A 21,288-nucleotide genomic window follows, 5' to 3' on the forward strand; every position below is an offset into this window, starting at 1 on the left:
CTCTATGGTTTAGGCATGGAACTCCAGAAAGAGAGGTAAAAAACCATGTGCATACAATACATCGAGATGACTTTGACTTAAAGCTTAAGCCAAAGTCTCCCGAAAGAAGGAATAACTCCCCTCAACGAAAGCACGAGGTAATATATGTCATAGTAAGGGGATTTGTCGGTGGAGGACCGTCAAACAATGCTTGAAAAAAACATGCGAGAAAAGTCTTAATTTCTACGCATGGTGGAAGAAATCTCAGCCAAAAGACAACCTCCACCCTTGATATTTGATGATAAACATGTAGACATATTAGTCTTCCTTGATCATGATGATCCCCTATGGGTGAAAGCCTTCATCAACAACAACAAAGTACACCAGTTATTAGTGGATATAGGCAGCTTTACTGACATAATGTTTATGACTTCTTCAAGAATCTCAAAATCCCGTTGTCAAAGTTACTTCCCTATAATGAAGACCTAATATGTTTTTCTGGCCACCACATAATTTCAATAGGATATGTGAAGCTACATGTAACCTTTAGAAAGGTGCTAATAACCAGAACGATTGTTGTTAGGTTCATTTTAGTAAAGTTATAGTCATCCCATGATGCCATACTAGGCAGATTGACTTTGAACACATTAAGAGCAATAATTTCAATGGTCCACTTGCCCATGAAATTCCTCAGTGATGAAATGCAGGCCATAACTTTGAAATGAGATAAGAAAAAAGCTCATGAGTGTTATAAAAAAATATTTAAAGAGAAAAAATTGGGACAAGTCGGAGGAAGTGAATTATATACCTCAAACTTAAATACAGTCTGAGGTGATGCTCACAGAGTTAGATTGCAGAGAAGATATAAAAAAGAAAGCATGGGCAGCTAGACCAAAACTTTGAGGTAATTGCCAAGATCTCTAGATTGGGAAAGTAAAAGAACAAGTAACATTCATTGAAGCATATCTGGATGAGGAGACTAGAGAAACCTTATCTTCTTTCCTCAAAGAAAATGTAAACGTTTTCACATGGAAACCAGAAGATATGCTAAGGATAGACCTAAACTTCTTTTGCCACAAGTTGGCAGTAAATCCATTTGTTAAACTTGTATGTCAAAGGAGGAGAAAAATGGCTCTTAAGCGATTAGAAGAGATTGAAAAACTAGTAAAGTAATTACAAGAAGCTAGTTAATTAGAGAGATCAGATATACAACTTGGTTGACCAATGTCATTCTTGTTAAGAAGCAAAATGGGAAATGTAGAATATGTTTTGACTATACTTACTTAAACAAGCATTGTCCTAAAGATTTATATCCTCTTCCCAACAAAGACAAATTGGTGGACGAACCTTCTGACTATCGATATCTGAGTTTCATGGATGGCTATTCAGAATACAACCAAATTCCCTTACACCTTAATGACTAGGAGAAAACAACCTCTATGATAGAAAAAGTGAATTAATGTTAGAAGGTCATGTCCTTTAGATTGAAAAATGCAAGTACTACTTACCAAAGGATGATGAACTAAGTCTTGAGAAGCAAATAGGCTGAATGGAAGATTGGAAACACTAACTAACAAGGCTCATAACTAAATCAACTAGAAGAGCCCCTTGCCTTTCTTCAGAATTCTGAAAAAGGATAAAAGGTTTGTTTGGACAGAGGAGTGTGAAACTGCCTTTCAGAAATTTAAGGAAACATTATCCGCTCCATCCATGTTGACAAAGCTAGACCATAAGGAAACATTGTACCTATATTTGGTTATAGCAAATGAAGCAATCAGTGCAGCATTGGTCAAGGACAATAACAAAACTTAAAAATCGGTGTATTTCCTAACTGGGGCACTTAAGAATGCTGAACTACGGTACCCAAAAATAGAGAAAATCATATTAACCTTGGTGCTCTCAACTCAAAGGTTACGTCCCTACTTTCAAGCACATCCAATTGTAGTAAGGACAAATCAACCAATTAGACAAATACTACATTGGCTTGACTTGGCGTGAAGGATTGTAACATGGGAAATTGAATTGATGGAATATGGTTTGCAATATCAACCAAGACAATCACTCAAGACCCAATGCTTGGCTGACTTCATAGCTGAAATGACACATTCTAAAGAGGAGACGAGACTAGAGGAGTTACCCTAGACCCTATTTGTTGATGGATCATCCAGTGAGACACAATGTGAGGCAAGAATCTTGTTAGAATCCCCACATGGAGTAGTGCTTGAACAAGCACTTATGTTAGTATTCCCACTCATAGAAAATCAAACAAAATGTAAGGCATGTCTTGTAGGACTAGAAATAGCAATCAACATGGAGGTTCAAGTGCTAAAAGTATTCAATGACTCCAAATTGATGGTCAATTAATTGAATGAAGAATACCAAATAAAGGAACTGATTCTACTAAAGTACGTTGAAAAGATAAAGATTATTAAAGAAAATTTCAAAAAAATGGAATTCACTTATATTCTGAGAGAGAGAAATTCCAGATCCAACTTATTGTTGAAACTATCTAACATTGAAGAGTATGATGGGATGTACAATGATATTTGACAGACAATACATGCTCTGAGGTTTGTCATGATGATAGAGATGCAAGAAAGTTGGATGAAGCCGATTTTGGAGTACATACAAAATGGTGTAAGCTCAAAAAATCTGAAGGAAAGGTGCAAATTGCAAAGAAGGGCTACAAAATTTTGTATAATAAATAACAACCTTTATAGAAAAAGTTTTATTCAACCATTCTTGAAATGTTTAAGAGTGACAAAAGTAGAGTATGTAAAGGTCAAGATACACAAAGGTTGTTGCGACAACATTTTGGATACAAAACTTTGGTAAGAAAGATATTAAGAGCTAATTATTATTGGTCGGCCATTGAAACTAACATAGCCGACTATGTGCAAAAATGTGAAAGGAGTAAAAAATGTGCCAACATTCCACAAGCATTGACAAATGAGCTACATAGTTTCACATCTCTATGGTCATTCGTTTGGTGGGGAATTAACATAATGGGACCTTTTCCAAGGGCCCTAGGACAAGTCAAATACTTAGTGGTAGTTGTTGACTACTTCACTAAAAGGGTCGAGGTAGAAACACTTGTTACTATAACTGCCAAAAACATCAAGAACTTTGTGTTTAGGTAAATAATTTGTAGGTTTGGGACTCCCGACGTTATAATGACCGACAATGGTTTTCAGTTCACTAATAGGAAATTTCGCCAACTGTTATCAGGGCTAAACATCAAGAAAAGGTTCACATGAGTAGAACATCCAGCAACAAATGGCTAGGTTGAAGCCGCAAACCAAATTATTCTACAAGGATTGAAGAAAAGAGTAAAAGAGACCTAAAACACTTGGGTAGAACAACTACCACATGTTTTATGGGCAACTATTTTGAGGTATATATCAACTTTACACTTGATTAGCGGACATTGCCTCTTCAAGACATATCAACTCAAGGGCAACTATTCCAGAGTAAATATCAACTTTACACTTGATTAACCAACATTGCCTCTTCGAGACAATATCGACTTAAGGGTAATTGTTTCGGGATAAATATCAACTTTACACGCATGGGCATATGGCACAAAACATAATCATAAGAGGAATGACTTAAAGATTACAAGCCAACCACAAAGATCAAGGAACCAACTTAAGTAAGAAATGTCTTAGCAGCAAGCTTACTTTAGATATACCCAAGGTAACCCTGTAGATAGGGTACTTAACGCAAAATACTTGTAACAAGCCATGTGGACAATGACGCCATAGAGGCAAACACTAAATATATACCTTGTAAGAATATAAGGAGGTTTCTAAACACATAATACGATTCAATACCATGAGTATTCTGAAAGCTCTCTTTCTCATTCTCTCATGTTTCTTTCAACCTCTCTTGCACTGCTCAAGCTTAATCACACTTTGTGTTCTACACCATACAATTATTAAATATAAATAAAAAGATCATCAAATTTTGTTTTAAGATAAAAACAGATAACGATTTAAACATATGAAAATATAAAGAAACAATTATGTAACATACTTCTAAAGTATAAATGTTATTAGCCAAAATGTTAAAAAATATAATTTAGTCTATATATGCATCGTGAATTCTCGATTTGGACCATATATAAGATCTAATTAAATATCAATCTTTATAATGTCACCATTAACCCCCTTACTTATTCTTCATTTAGTCCATATACATGTAACATGTTCTTAATTTAGTCTCCTACATGTAACTGTAAGGACAAAATTAAGAAGGCACATTTATAAGGACCAAATTTTTTTTGTTGACCATAATATTGGAACCAAGTTGTCTCTGTCAAAAGAAGTGTTAAATCTTCGTCAAAAATCGCAAGCGCACACAAGGTATGTATTCTCCTTTAACGTAATTTATTTCATACCCAATGATCAACTAAGATTCAAACAAATTGTGCCAACCATTGTTGGTTTACAATGACTAAATTAAGAATACATAAGGAAGTTAATGGTCAATGTATAGTTGTAAAGACTAAATTGGCAATTAGTATGTATAAGGACAAATTTAATAATTTTTGACATATAAGGACCAAACTGAGAAAATGACTAGCACACATTAATTAATTAAATAAAAAGAGTGAGATGATGAGTTCCAATCATTTTAAAAGTAATTTTGAAAAAATAATCTAAATTTTTAACAAATTTAATGTTGTTAGTTAAATTAACCATCTTTCTTAAAAGATGTGAATTAGTTAAAAAAAACTTTTATTTATTAATATGGTGTAACATGATTGATAGATAATTTTATTTACCAATATAAACCTTGATCCTTGCATATATATAAAAAAACGTTTGAAAATATCAACCCTTAAATGAATAATTATAACTCGAGGGATTAGTTTTGGCTCTTGGTCAAGGGATTTTTTTAAAAAAATATATTAGGGAGAAATGTTGTATTAATTTAATTTTAGTAAAAAAATTGTCTTAATTTTATATTGATTTTTTTATTCAAAATTTTTATACTACTAATTTGATAGAAATGCAAAACAAGAAAAAAAAATTATCCTTAAAAATGTGATGTGTTAATAAATTGATTTCTAAAAAATGAAAAATATAAATTTAATTCTTAAATATATATATATAACAAATGAGTCATACCATTAAATTTGTAAGACCATCTTAATGTTCAATAATGTTCAATGATCAATTTAATAATAAATTATATTTTTTAGAATTAATTTAACATTAAATTATAAAACTTATAAACTAAACATGAATAATTTAGCGTAGTTTTTGCTAGATTTAAATTTCATCTCTCAACAAAATTTTCCTGTCTCACTTTCAAGAATTAAGAATTTACCCATAAGAAAAAAGAAAAAGTGGTCAGCTAGGCCAAGGGGGTTTATGTTTTGTGAGGAACTAGCCTAAAACCCTTCCCCTCCGCCCCAAACCCCCAACAATGCGCCCTCTGTTCCGTTTCGCTCAATTGGCTCGGCGCCACTACAAGGCGTCGCCACCACCACCACCGCCGACCCCACCGAAGCCCCCGAAGAAGCCACAGAAGTTCAGCTTCCACGGCGCAACGTGGGAGGATCCATACAGCTGGATGTCGCAGCTGAACGACAAGGTGGCGATGCGGCACATGGACGTGTGCATGGAGCAGGAGGAGAAGTACACGGAGGCCGTCATGTCGGACTCCGATAACCTCCTGAACAAGCTCCACTTCGAGATGGCCTCCCGCATGCCCTTCGACCTCTCCACCCCTCCCCTCCGCTGGGGCCCCTGGCTCTACTACCGCCGCGCCGAAGAAGCCAAACCCTACCCCGTTCTCTGCCGCCGGTTGGCCGCCTTGTACGACGACTTCATTTCGCATAAGTATCCCCCCGCCGGGTTCGATTTCACTACGGGGAAGACCATTGAGCAGAAGCTCATCGACTATAATCAAGAAGCCGAGAGGTTCGGAGGTAAATTATGCAATCACAATTGGAAATCTCAAATTCATTAGTGTATATAAGTGGGAGCAACCCTCACTTCAGAGTTAGCTTTTGGAATTGAGTTATATTGAGGCAGCTCTCAAGCTAACTTTTGAGATTGAGTTAGTACATGTTTGGATTGAAGTTTGTAAACTTAAGTTTACAACCTGAGTTTGTCAAAGTTTTCCAAATCTTTCTTCTCCATTTTTCTTTTACTACCAGACATACTTATGGGGGTAACTAAACATGACCCCAAACTGATTTTACCCTCAAACATACTTTTGGAACACTCCCACTAGAAATCCAAGCATACCCTTAAGCCTAAACTCAAATTTGATGATGGTATCAGAACATATCTTAGTAATTGTTGTTGGGCATATTGGACTGTTATTGGACCATGAACAAATGTCCTGTCTTGCAAACTTTACGCACAAAATGTCCAATGACTCACTTATTCTTATCTTTGATATTGGTTTATGATGTTTTGTAGTGCTGACTATTGTTTGACCTGACTTTTATAGGCTATGCTTACGAGGAGCTGTCTGAGGTTTCACCGAATCATCAGTTTCTTGCATACACTATGTATGATAAAGAAAATGACTACTTCAAGTTATCTGTGAGAAATTTAAATTCGGGCTCCTTGTGCAGTAAGCCTCAGGCGGATCGAGTTTCCAACCTGGCGTGGGCCAAGGATGGACAGGCTTTGCTTTATGTTGTGACGGATAAGAAAATGAGGCCTTACCGGTGGGTGAATTGTTGTTGATCTATTGGTGGCTTGGTGCTGTAATAGAATTGAAAGAAGGGCAAAATTTATATACGGTTCCTTGGATGCTTTTAGTGATGTTCTTCAATCAGAATTGAAGTTTCATCTTTGTAACCTATGTTAACTTTAGTTTTGATTGAAGAATATTACCAAAAGCACTTAGGAATTGCATGAGTTTTATCTTTAAAAGAATCCCTTAGTTTGTGTTTTGCTTATGACTGCTAACATTGAAGTTCATGTGATCTTCCTCAATCTCATCTTTCTGCTTGTTGCCACAGTATCTACTACAGTCTGATTGGATCAACTGATGAAGATGTTTTGCTTTTGGAAGAGTCAGATGAAAGTGTTCATGTTAATATTAGGCACACAAAAGACTTTCAATTCGTGACTGTAAATACATTCTCTACCACATCATCAAAGGTAAAGATCTTTCCTAGGGAACTCTGAAAAATTAAGATCCTTGGTATTGGATAATAATTGTAACCATTTCTTAGGTCTTTCTAATAAATGCAGCTGACCCATTGTCTGGCTTGAAACTAGTTTGGGAGTGTGATGTTCTAGCTCACTGCATAATTGAACATCACCGAGGTTACCTTTATTTATTTACAGATGCTCCCAAAGGTGGTCGATCAGTTGAATGTCATTATCTTCTTTGTAGTCCAGTGGATCTTTCAAGTACTAGAAAATGGGAGGTAGTTTGGAACATCACTTTTTTTTCTCTCTATGGTTGACTTGTTTCATTTTTTCCCCTCTTTTTATATCATAAGCAAAACATGTGTTTACTTGAAACAGTGAGATAATTTGTTATTACACTCTTACTTTCATGTTTTCTTAGTTAACTTACCTGTGCAATCTGCTTTACCTTACATGTCGTATTTGGCCTCATGAACTGCAGGAGGTATTAGTTGATGACCCAGGTTTGATTATTGAGGATATTGATTTTAGTGATAAATACTTAGCACTCATTGTAAGGGAAGGTCGAAAAGTTCAGCTTTGTTCAGTTGGACTGCCATTGCCCTTTGGGAAGGTAATGCAAGAGAATTTGCTATATCTGTTACAGATAAACTCAATGTAATTTTGGTTTATAATCTTATTGAATTATGTTGACCATCTTATTTTTGTGATAGGGAGCAGTTAAACTGAGGAAGCTGGACCTACAGTACTTGTCTATTCCAAAACATGTTTGCCAAATTATGCCTGGACCAAACTATGACTTTTACTCATCTGTCATGCGCTTTATAATATCATCACCTGTGGTATGTGAATGATTTTTTCTTTTTTTGTAATCTCTGAAGGAGGTTGCTCTTCATGATTCTGTTAACATCTGTTTACCTTCATAGCTTGCCAACTCTGAATGACATTCACTGGCTCTGTTAATTATGCATCCAAGAAAATTTTGAGAAGTTGAAAAACAGTTTGTGGTTCCAAAAAATACTTCATGATGTATTTTGCCAGTAAGCCTGGTAGAATTGATTTTGGCATTCCATGATTCCAAGTTTTCTCTTCCTCTCACTTTCCTCCTGGTTAGGTTTTTCTGCCTTTTTATACCAATTTGTAGTATGCTCAGTGCTGATTTTTATTTATGTATATGGTCTCTGGAGTTTACTTTTTGTTCAATCTTATAGCACAGCTTCCCTATGTATGTATACTACTAGGCTAAGAGTGTAGCACAATTCAATACAAATTACAATGTACATTTGCATTTCAACCTAGAAGAAAGACCCAATCACCAAATCCTGATATGCTCACCACAAGTTTCTTGCAGATGCCAGATGCTGTGGTTGATTATGACCTGGCCACAGGTAAGTGGAACATCATTCAACAGCAAAATATGCTTCATGACCGGACAAGAATACTGTATGGTAAAAATTCTGCAAGTATTAGTATGGAGCCCTCAAATTCCAAACACTCTAGTCCTGTGAGTGTTAACTTGGAAGATGACCACTTATGGAATGACCTGTCTGAGTTTTATGCCTGTGAACAATATGAGGTCCCTTCATTTGATGGAGTTTTGATTCCTTTGACTATTGTTTTTGCACGTAACAATAAGACAGAAGCTAAAAAACCTGGCATATTGCATGGACATGGAGCTTATGGTGAATTACTTGACAAACGGTGGCACAGTGAACTAAAAAGCCTCCTAGATCGAGGTTGGGTTGTTGCCTATGCCGATGTTAGGTAGGATTCACATTATTTAATGGCCATATATTCAATGCATATTCATATGGATATTTTTTTATTGTTAAATTTATTTTCTCCAAAGTCTTATCGCTTATATGATAGTTTTGGTGGCCTGTTTCAGAGGTGGAGGTGGTTTTGGTAAGAAATGGCATAACGATGGAAGACGTGCAAAGAAACATAATTCAATTAATGATTACATCTCTTGTGCCAAATTCCTCATTGAAAAAGATATTGTGCATGAAAACAAATTGGCTGGTTGGGGATATAGTGCTGGAGGACTTTTGGTTGCTTCTGCCATTAATCGTTCTCCAGATTTATTTCGTGCTGCAGTCTTAAAGGTGTTGAAGAATGTTTGCGTGCTTTCTGGTTTTGGTTTACTTAGGCTCCACTTTAAATGTGTTATCTCAAATACTCAAATACTATCTTGTATGTTTTATTCTGTAGGTTCCCTTTTTAGATGCAACAAACACTCTTCTGTATCCCATCTTGCCACTTATAGCTGCTGACTACGAAGAGTTTGGCTACCCTGGGGACCTCAATGATTTTCTTGCAATTCGAGAATATTCTCCATATGACAATATACAAAAGGATGCTCTTTATCCAGCTGTATTAGTAACCTCATCTTTCAATACACGGTAAGCTACTGATGTCTTTGCATATCTTCCTAACATGGTATCCAAGATTTCTATGGGGTTGGTTTGAGTAGTATTTCAGTAAAAATGAAGGCAGTTATGATAAAAGTGACAACCAAAATATAGATACTTCAAAATGGCTGTTGAATTGATGTTGGATGTGTATCCATGTATCAGAAACTTGGAGCATTTATAGCATGTGGGAGGGAAAGGATCGGAAGCCCGAGAGATAGGGTTAAGTATATGGGGATTGAGCGAAAATCATAATTTGGTTACCTGTCATCAACCTTCCAAATGTACCCTAACCTGTCTATTCCCTTCCAGAGACTGTTACCTATACATTAATTGTCGTTATGTGAATAGTTAAAGAATCAAACGAGTTATACCGTACTAATGAACCTTTGTTTTTATTTTCATGACTCAGATTTGGGGTATGGGAAGCTGCAAAATGGGTTGCACGAGTTCGTGATCTCTCAATTTACGACCCAAAGCGGCCAATATTGCTGAACTTGACCACAGATTTAGTAGAGGAAAACCGTTATTTGCAGTCCAAGGAATCAGCATTAGAGGCTACATTTCTCATGAAGATGATGGAATCTTAGATATCCAACTATCATTTGCTAAATCTCTTATGGCAACCTGATATAGAATTGAAATTGTACTTGCCATCCAACATTCTTTTCCAACTAGTTGAGCTTGTAGCCTTCAAAACTACTTGGGATCTACAACCAATGGAATGGACACTAGAACGTTTGCTGGTTTATCATGTAAAATGGGTTCATTACATGTTGTAAATGTTACCGTGTCTTGTTTAACAAGAGCATGATGCAATTTTGGTGTTAATGGTAATGCTATCCACGCGTGCACGCATGTATTTAGCTTACATGGAATTTTCATATTAGAAATTGTAATCGTACGGCACCGTGATCTTTTCCCACGTTCGACAATATTGTGATCGCTTCAAAGATCTCCAAATCAATCAATCAATCATCAATTAAGTTTTAGGTCTAATAAAATATTACAACCGAACGTGTATTTGCATCTAAATTATTATACACTCGAAATAGCCCACAAATCATCCTATGGCTACCCCCCACATAGCAAAAACAATTTATTTTAACGTCAGAAGTTGTAATTTCGATAACTCATCCATTGCAGGGAAGTGGCACATTCCTGACTCCAACAGGATTAATCAATTTGAAAGAAAAAACAAAACTGAAAAAATTGCTCATTTAAAAAACACTTAAACCTTTTGAAGTTGCGATTTAATTTTATGAAAAGAAATCATACGTGCACGCCTGCACGAACTTTTTCTCTTTTCTCTTTCTCAGAAAATTATTTTTCCTTCATCTAATTTTATCACCCAACTCGCATCATATTATTTTCCTTCACCTAAATCACATCTCACAGGTTGGCATTCAATACATGAATGATTGAAAAATAATGAAAAAAAGAACTAATCAAGAGCTCACTGATTTTTCAACTGCTGGATGAACAAAACAGCTTCATAAAATCACTACAATAGTTCCTTTGCTGAAACAAAACTTAGTGGGTGAGGCTATGCTATGATTCATACCCCGTATAAAAAGATATTTGGAACAAAAAAGTCGAGCATAGAAAGAAAAGATAACTTAAACAGGGTTTAAGCAGCGGGGTCGCATCAATAGAAAAAAAATGCACAATCAATTAATCATGAACTAATTGATTAATTAACCACTTAAAAATAATGAAATTAAGTATATATCTAATTAAATCACCAGTCAAAAGTATTAAAACTTTAAAGGGTAGCATAGCATCCCCCAAGCAACCCAGAGAGTGTTTGGATCAACTTACATACTTTTTGTTTATTTTACATAACATACAGATTTTTTAGGTTAATCATAAGTCTCAAATTTGAGTCCATTAACTATTTTTTTTCGACTCAAACATGATTATTTATAGTAAACCATCCTGTAATTTAAACCCAAAAAAAAACCCGAATGTGGAACTAGCATTTTCCCTCCATTTGCAATCTGCGGAGATTATACAAGCAAAAAGCTACATATTGTTTGGTGCACGAGTCACGACTACAACACAGGAATAACAGCAAAAGTTAATTATTAATATTAATATATTAATATATAAAAAAAAAGTAAAACCCACTTTCGGAAATAGCACTAAGTATTGATCAAATTGTCGATTCTTGTTCTTTTACCTTTTTTCTTAAAAACAGGACCAATCCTTATCAAATTCAATGTTTAGGATTGAGGTGTCTGTAAAAATCCCGAGAAAACAATGTTCCAAGGCATATCCATCAATCACCACATTCGTTCAACTTTGCCAGATTCCGTTTTCACCGAAGTCAATCAAATACCCAAGTTTCACTAACATTTACGCACACAATTTTTTATTTTTTTTAAAAAGCACCAATCGGATTGTATGGTAAACTATAGCATGATGACAATGGAAGCTACAATTTTTACAGAAGTTGGAAATCCTTTCGTATGCAATGGAAGCTAAGTGTGTGTGTGTGTATATATATATATATATATATATATATATATATATATATATATATATATATATATCAGTAGAAGTTCTACCCATACAATATTGCTTCAAAGTACACCATGGCTTCCCAATATGTAACAAATCTCTCTAAAGCCAACTCTACAAGCAGCTCAAAAAACTAAAGGGGGAAATAATAAAAATGTAAGCAACAAGAAACATGAATTAACAAATCCACCCCGCTTGCCTTATCTTCCTTTGATGCAGAAAATAAGTTTGTGTCTATCCATACTTCCTGCAGATATGGCTGCTGCCCCTTTTGTTGGCAAGTTCTCACAAATAATGTTTCATGTTCAGTTTCCAAAATTGAATAAAGTCACAGGCGACTTTGCCATCTCATGTCTCAAGGCCTTCTTGAACGGTAGGAAGACCCCCTTCTCTGATAAATGTTGGGTTGAGAAACTTGGCCACAAAAGCCCATAATTTATACACATCCTCAAAATTCGTCAGGAAGCCGAGTGAGGCTGTGACAACTTCAAGCCTTACAAAGCTGCTACCTTTTCCATCACGCCGACCATTCTCCATTGGCCTGCAAAGAGTTGTGTCTTCAAGATTCAGAGCTCCACGGTGCTGTCGTGAGCCATCAAGAATCTGTATATGACTCAGAAAACCAAGACCAAGAGAGATTCCTTCTTTTTCAGCAAGCTTTTGAACAATCTCTGGATTGATTAGCCCCCTACTTCTGTCTCTCACATTGAAAGCCACAGCTGCACCTCTTTCATATTTGATTTTTGGACCATAGATTTGGACAAGACTTGCTTTTTCACACCCATCAGAAGCAGGCAACTTCAGTTGCAGTAATGAGGTAACAAGCCAATTTATCAAAAACCGAAGTCTAAGTGCAGTTTTATTGAGACCAAGCATATTGACATGATCGATATGTCGACATATTATCTCTGGTTCCTTCCTGCCCCAGTCCTGTCCATCACCATATTCTCCATCACTTGTCACCTCTTCATCATCAAAGCTAGTTGCAGACATGTCCCCTGGCTCTAGGGTCTGGCTTAGGTACTCTTTATGATTATCTTCCATGCTAAATGACACTCTTCTTCCCCTGCTGTTGGCTTCATTCTCTTCCAAACCGAAAAACCTACCACCACCATAACGATTCCCTTCTCTCCTACCCAACAACCTGAATTCACCTTCAGTTTCCCTTCTTATGGCACTCTCTTTGACATCAGGACATATTTCAGAAGTAGAGCCATTCTCCAAGCTTTGATGCCTGGCAAGAGAAGTTGAATCGAGCCAAGATCCATTATTGACTACTCCACTGGTTCCAGGTTCTTCCAGGATCTCATTGACGTGCAGATGATCTGACCCATTACCATTTCTTGAATAATGATCAACTTCCTCGACATGCTCTTCTTCAGGTACCTCTTTGACCCGGTCTAGTTCCTGTGACATCAGGACAGCAGCATCAAATGACAGCACGTGGCGGTCCTCGTGAGCACCTAGGTTTACCTCTCTGTCATTGTACATTGGGCTTCCATACATCTTGGAAGTTGGTTTTGGAGAATGTTGCTTCTGGTTCCTCCTCCCATTGAACCAGAAAGGTGGTAGGGGAGAAGCTATCTTATGTTTATTGGATTGACCAGCACTGTCAGATCCCAAAGGACTTTGACCCAAATCAATCCAAAATGAGTTGTCCGATGACTCATCCTCACTGAAGACGGGACTCTTTATCACCTCACCAACAGATATGCTTTCAGTCTCCTCAAATATGGTGCTAGTTCCATCTCTTTCAGAGCTGTCTTGATCCATTTCGGTCTCAAACACATCTCTGACCTGTGCAGATGTGAATGCACCAGAAAAGGCAGGCAACTGTGTTCCCTGACGAGTTTCAGAAGTCTTTTCACCCATCCCAGTGATTTCATCATCGTCTTCAATCCCAACCAATTTATCCAAACCATCAACAGAATCACTCAAATACATTGGAAACTCCGGGGTAATCTTCACCATTCCAGACCCAGTACAACCAGACTGATTTTGAAGGCTTTGCATCACTGATTTCTTGATCAGAAGACAACCAAAACCTGTGGGATCATATCCAAAAACCCTGTAAAATGATGTAACTATAAAATCTGGCCGAAATAGGGACAAGCCAAGAGAATCCATGTCCTTGGGGCCCAATGATCCAGCATCCAGTAAGACATGCCAGTTGTTCTGCTGGGCCAAGGCCATCCACTGGTATGAATACTTAGCCCCGGTTACTCTAGACTGAACTGGGAACACAAAAAGACCGGTGGCTGAATCCTTCTTCCTCTTCTTCTTGTTGGAAATCTGTTTCCTCAAATCAGTGGAGCAGAGTTTGAGGGTTGGCCATTTAAACCATGCACTATGCACTTTAGCACCTTTCTCCCTGGCACTCTGAGCCATCCAAGCAATGGACTGGCTCTCGTGATCGAACATGGTCAGCAACTTTTTGTTCGTATGGAAAGGGTAGGAATCAGCCAGCAATTTGAAAGCTGATCCTCTGCTGACAGTAAAAACAAGGCCATATTCATTCTCAGGAATATTCAAATAGTCCATGATCCTAGTCTTTATATCATGCTCAACAGTTCCTCTCTCAGCACCGCCATAAAGTGCATGGTTACTCAAATTAGCAGTTATCTCAGACAGGCTAAACGTAGAAGACTCCCAATAGTGAATTGTCTGAACAAAAGAGAAGAGTCCAAAACCACAGTAATCAAGGCATACCTTGGGTGACAAATGTGAGTATTCATCAGACCTCAACTGATCAACCTTCTCAGAGGACTGGTACTTTGGGTACATAGTTAGGAACTTGGCAAATGCTTCCCGGAGGCTGGGAATTTCCTCCTGGGACTCGAAGATTCGCTCGGCTGCAAGAGCAGTGGCGCGAAGGAACTCGCGCTGGGCGTGCAGCCGGGCGAGCGATCGGGATCTCCCAAGGCCATCATCATCCTGGTTGGCAGCAGAGTCAGGCTGGTCTATGTCTTGAGATTTGGAGAGTGAGCCATCTTCAGAAGCTTCCTCAAGGGCTTCCCTGAGCTTGTTCTCTTGCAGCTTCCGAAGCATTGATGGGTTTCTCCTCATGTCAACATTGGATTCGTCTTTCCTCCTGCTCTTCTTGTCCATGATCAGTGCAGCACAGTGTGAAATGGGCTTCCATAGTGAGAGATGCATGGTATTAGTACCTTCCTCCTCTTCTCACCCAAACCAATCTGAGAGATTATCACACACTTCAAACAACACAAACAAGAGGGCTTTAGCTTAGCCCCTCACATCAATCTATAACAAGTTCAGCTTCAACTCCTTCACCAACAAAATTCTAACAAGACAAGGAATCTGGAATCTTAAACACCACACCACCCCAACAACCCAATTTGTAAGAAAAACATGAGATTTTTGTTTCAGAGAGAGAAACAAACAACCCAGCTAACCATTTCACGCGAAACCCAACAAAGACAAAATAAAGGTTTTATTTTGTCTAGAACCCAGAATAGATTTCGATACCCAATTTCTCAGAAAAGGAGAGAGAAAGTCAAAAGCTCAAAGCCTTCAAACCCTAGAACCCAGATCCCAAAAATTGCAAGGCTACTCACAGCAACAAGAACCCAACAAAAAGAAAATATTTTTGGAGAAATGGGTTTCAAGGAGAATCAAACTATAAGTAAAAGAATTCCTGAAGCTCAATCAGTATCCAGACGCACTCCAGAAAACACTTGAATAGCCATCAAACGTGAAGGAAGAACCTCTCTCTCTATCTCTCTCTCTCTCTCTCTCTCTCTTCTCTTCTCTCTCTCCCTCTCTCTTCAATTCACTGCAGCATAATTAAAGCAAAGAGCCCCCACATCAAATTCTCTTTTACTAAGAGAGAGTAAAACCAAAACGAAACCGGTTTGTTTGATATCTTCACTGTACTATTTTCTTCTTGAATTGAAAACCAAAAAGAAAAGAAAAGGAGAGAAATTTCAATTCAGACTAACCCCCATTCTCTCTCTGTCAACAATCTAGAAAAACAACACTTGCTAGGAATCCAGGGAGAAGGGACATTGACTCTCGCAAAAACCAAACTAGTTAGTGATATTAAAATGATTTTTTCGATTTTGCATACATTATTATTATTTTAACAAATGAGGTTCCTTTTGTCTATGTTGTGCTGGGGCCCACAGGCTGAAGTCATGGTTAAAAGTCAAATAATCGGCTGGCTTGTAAAAAGCTGCTATCTGTCCAACTGGGGAAACCACAAAGTTCAATTCAAAGCCTTCCATATGTGAATCCACAGATGTTATCAATATCATATCCACCACCACACAACCTCTTTTCATTATATTCCAATTTTTAATATTCAAGGCTATATCATTTCCGAGTTTAATGTCCATGTTAAAGGAAAATAGTTTTAAATTATTATTTAGTTATTATTTAAATTACTTTAAAATAATTATTTGAAACCAAATAAATTTATCATACATAATTAATTATAATTACATAAAGGTATAAAATTACACTAAGTGTATAAACTTTTTTCTTAATCATTTACATATATAGATAAAAAAGTTCAATATATATATTTTTACACCAATAATTAATTGAACGTTATTCAAGATAATGATTAAAAAAAATTATAATTTTATTATATAAGACAACATATGATTGAATAACCTTATAGAAACTTATATTATCAAATTATTTATGATTAAAAAATGTATTGTTGAATATTATGAATTAACAAAAACCATAAATTTATTTTTAAATAAATAAATTTTTGAAAAAGGATAATTATTTAAAACTATATTATCGAATATTATGAATTAACCAAAAATTTAAATCCATTTAAAATAAATAAAAAATATTAAAATGACAATTGTTTAAAATAGTAAGTATGATATATTTCATTTTAAGAAAAAAGTTAATTTCAGTGTTTTCTTATATATCTCGGCGGAAAAGCAGTAACGAATCTTTTTTTCCCCAAACCCTTGTGAATAATGTTAGGTGAAGTTATTTAATGAGGTAAAGTTCCCTCATTTAAGGTGGTGGTATAATGCAGTAATAATTTGATATCACTTGTTTCATAAATCATTTTTGAATTTAGATTCTTTTATGACATTTGGAGATTTAAATGAGTATGAAGAAGGCCCGTTTTTTGTGTTTTTTTTGCTTTTGTTTTTGGCTCAAAGCCAAAGGTGGTGCTTTAATTTTCAAATTCAATTTTGTATTGAAATGAGAAAGAATCTATTCCCTCAGCCCCTTAAAGCTAAAAGAGAGAAAAATTAAAAAACTGAATCTTTGATCCAGATTGTTAGAAGAAGGTTATTGTTAGATTCAACAATCCAAACCCTTAAATGATATAACATTTTGTAATAAACTCATAGATGGAAGAACAATACATTCAAATAGATGGAAGAACAATACATTCAAACAAATGAACAATGATCAACCAACACAACCTCCAATGTGTCACATATTTTTTTAGTTTGGGAGGAACAGCATTGATCAATTTTTGTTTGATTTTAAAAATGATAGACTTTATTGTGTCAGTGTCTTGTGCTTGAGGATTTTATTTATTTAGCTAGCCAGATCAACAACATCGATCTCTTTCTTTCTTTATTCAATTTTTTTTTGGAATAGACAACAAAAATCAGAAATGGAACCCCAAAAAACTATAAAAGAATATTATCAAGTTGATCGAGTCTTGCTTTATTTTAATTTTCACTATGAACTCCAGAAACAATTTCAGTGAATATTGCTTTCATAACTGACATCTTAATTTGGTCAACCCTTGCAAGCGGAGGATCAATCAAAGAACTAAAATTACAAAAATTCAAAGACACGTATGTCTGTGCCTATGTAGTTTACAATCAACCCAGTGACAGGTACCTTGTTTATGACGTTTATGAGATGTTCACCACACGTTATTATAATTACTACTACTACTATTATTATTATTATTATTATTATTATTATTATTGCTAAGTGATCAAGGTATAACTTATGAGTTTCTTGTCCATCACCCACGTCTTGGTCATATTCATTGTACTTCATCAAGGTAGGTAAACGGCAAACTCACGTTAATGCATGTTGAATGTATGGATTTTTTAAATAAATATTGTTTGTTCAGCAGAAATTAAGAATGAGGCATCTTGTTAACCCCATTGTATATATTTACCAATGATCAGAGATTTACAAGAATTACAGCGGGATTTACAGGAGATTTTGCTAACAGTGCAGATTAGTGACGGATTCAAGATGGGGGGCATTGGGGGCAAATATTAATGAATAAAATAATAAGAAAAATAAGTTTCTAAGTTAATATTTGTTTAATTTTCTTAATAGACGCATAAAATTAATAATAAATATTTTATTAAATTCATTATTTATTCAATAATTATTTGTTAGAATTCAATCAAATAATTCTGTAAAAAAAATCCACTCCCCTTTTGATAAACTTCTGAAATTGTCCTTATGCAATAAGGATGTTTGCGAATTAGATTAAATCGATTTTGAAGGAAAAAAATAATCTGATCCAATCACTTCAATTTTTTCTATTCATAATCTAATCTGCTTTGTTCAAAATGTTAATATGATTTGATCCTATCCAATTTAAATCAGTTTGAATTGGATCAATTTTAGGTTTTAATCTTACTTTTATTTTATGAGAAAATATTAAATAAATATTAAGATATATAATAAATATAATAAAAAATATTTAAAGTATCAAACATTTGATTTATATATGCCATTACATAACTAGTAAAAGTATAATTTTTAAAATATATATTATATTTACATAACTTGATAATTTTATAACTAAATACAAGTTATGTAATAATTTGGATTAGATTAGATCAACCTTAAAAATCAAATTCAATCTAATACGATAGAAAATTTCAGTTTTTCTACATTTTAATCCGTTCGAATTTAAATTTATTTGATTTAAATCAATTTTTCAGTTTTCATTAAATTAGATTGATTTATCAACACCCTAACGTGCAGATCCTAACATACTTTATAATCACGAGAGTTCAATTAGTTAGGTTTACAGTTAACAATGTGTTTGGGATGTGGATGTGGATGTGGATGTGAAAAACCATGTATGCTTTGAAGCAATATATAATAGTTTCTAGGTATTACAAATGATAATTTATAATTAATATTTTTTTTGCATGAATTAAATAACAATCTAATATATATATATATATATATATAATCAATGTATTTAAATCAAAATCTTTTTAATTTATAAAAAAAAATTTGGTAAGTAATACAATATTATTATATTATCCATATTATGCAAATCTTTATATATATAAAAGTAAAAGTGTGGATAATTTTTGTAATTTTAATTTTCCGATTCTTTTTAAGGTTAAAATAGTAATTATGTTAGCCGTTTTCTCTCTCATAATTTTGAAGTTAAAAGTGTAATTTTATTAGTGAAATATAACTATTATAATTTTATATTTAAAAAACATTATATTATTTATTTAACCAGAGAGATTTCTAATTAAAGAGAAAAAAATATGATATATAAAATGTTATATTTTTGTGTTTTACATTTTCAGTTTATAATTAAATAGATAATAATTCTATATTAAAAAATATTTTTTAAACAAAATTTCAACGTTTAGAACAATTATATGAAACCATAAATTATTTTACATTTAAAAATGGTACAACTTTGTTTTATTTAATTCTTGAAATTGTCATCTACTACCATTTTAGTTTTTTGAACTAACAAATATAAGCCCCCTTCGGATTGGTAGTGACTTTTTTATTTTTAGTTTTCAAATGTTATTTTTAAAACAAAACATGTTTGAGAAAAAAGAAATTAAAATATTTTTTTTAACTCAATTTCAAAATAATTTTATATTTATTTTCAAAACAGAATAAAAAAATTACTGTGAATTTGACTTAATTTTAAAATATGCAATCTCACAATGAACATTAGTATTTTATTGTCACTATCACCATTATCACATCCTTATGGCTACCATCACTAGATCACTATTTCCAAAATATTAACTTAAGTACATTATCTTTATAATGAAAATGCCTAATTAATATGTTATGTGTCCGTTAGTAGTCAAATTATTGATTTCATCCAAAAAGATTATAATAGTCAATCTATGATGATAATGAATCCTAGACACAAACTAAATTGTGCTAAAGTTCCATCAAGTGATGACTTGTTTGTTGTTTTAGGGGTAGATTTGAAAAACAAATTGGTGAATGGAAAATAAACTATTGGTTGATGAATGAGATGTTAATGCAAAAAATATGACCTACATTGATAAGGAATAACACCCCAAAAAAAGAACCATAATAATCATCTTAATTTTTGTTTTCAGATGAGATTTATTTTTTACATTAATCCTTGTTGATGAATCGTCATTAATTTTGAATTTATTGTTTTCATTGTCAGAGTTGAAAACTAGATTCAAGTTTAGATGTCTTGAAGCGCCTCAAGCATGCAAACAAGGTTACCAAACCCTCCGTCCAATGCTTTGCAAACACTTTACGACCTTGACTAAGTAGACTCGATTTAGTTTCAATGTTAGGTAATCGATAAATGATCTCAATCTTTAATTTTTTTTAATAACTCATCTGACGATTAAAAAATGATACTTCTGGGGTGTATCACCAAAATAGGTGTTTCTTGTTAGAATGGGCGCAAGACTTGTATTCTTGCTCAAACTACAACAACAACAAACATACAAACCTTAGTGTACAACCTTGATGTAATCTTCAAGAAATCAAAGAGAGCAATTAGGCATTAATTTTGATAGCGTTTTTCCATTGTAAGATCATTTTTTCAATAACAAATTTGAACAAAAATGAACCCTATAATAATTTATTTAGTGATCATTTAATTCTTGCTAAATTCAAACTTGTTCACAAGTACAAGTGAAAATAAAATAGACAACTTGTCTAAGACTTGGTGCTGGTTTGTTTAAACTTTTTAAAAAAATTAAAAATAAGTATTTTTTTAAAAAAGAAAATAAGATTTGCTTCTCAAAATAAGTAAAAAAAAAAACTTTTTTTGAGCAAAAACACTCTAGACAAACACATTAAGAAAAAAAACTCCTTATTTTATTATAATAAGTGTTTTTTAAGAAATAAGTTTAAACAAACTCACTCTTAATTATTGTCTAACTTTCATTAAGCCTAGTCTAAACTTATTTATTAATTAAATAAGTTAAGAATACAATAATGTATTTTTCTATAAAGTTAGGTTTTATGTCATCATCCTAAAGATTAGGTTAACTAAGTTTTTAGTTGTT

The 21,288-nt window shown here is 34.2% G+C and overlaps 2 protein-coding genes across 2 annotated transcripts; one reads left to right on the top strand and one right to left on the bottom strand.

Moving 5' to 3' along the window:
• Positions 1 to 5,325: 5,325 nt before the first annotated feature.
• LOC100819212 (protease 2) lies at positions 5,326 to 10,345 on the top strand. Its single transcript, XM_003548863.5, has 10 exons — positions 5,326 to 5,917; positions 6,448 to 6,670; positions 6,968 to 7,109; positions 7,184 to 7,381; positions 7,585 to 7,716; positions 7,817 to 7,945; positions 8,455 to 8,867; positions 8,992 to 9,208; positions 9,315 to 9,505; positions 9,927 to 10,345. The coding sequence occupies exons 1-10, from the start codon at positions 5,413 to 5,415 to the stop codon at positions 10,102 to 10,104; spliced, it is 2,328 nt and encodes a 775-aa protein (XP_003548911.1). The 5' UTR covers positions 5,326 to 5,412; the 3' UTR covers positions 10,105 to 10,345.
• A 1,749-nt stretch (positions 10,346 to 12,094) lies between these two features.
• Positions 12,095 to 16,093, bottom strand: LOC100794694 (uncharacterized). Its single transcript, XM_003547964.5, has one exon. The coding sequence runs from the start codon at positions 15,191 to 15,193 to the stop codon at positions 12,386 to 12,388; it is 2,808 nt and encodes a 935-aa protein (XP_003548012.1). The 5' UTR covers positions 15,194 to 16,093; the 3' UTR covers positions 12,095 to 12,385.
• Between the last annotated feature and the right edge of the window lie 5,195 nt (positions 16,094 to 21,288).

Source organism: Glycine max, chromosome 16 (assembly GCF_000004515.6).
Source record: "Glycine max cultivar Williams 82 chromosome 16, Glycine_max_v4.0, whole genome shotgun sequence".
NCBI lineage: Eukaryota > Viridiplantae > Streptophyta > Magnoliopsida > Fabales > Fabaceae > Glycine > Glycine max.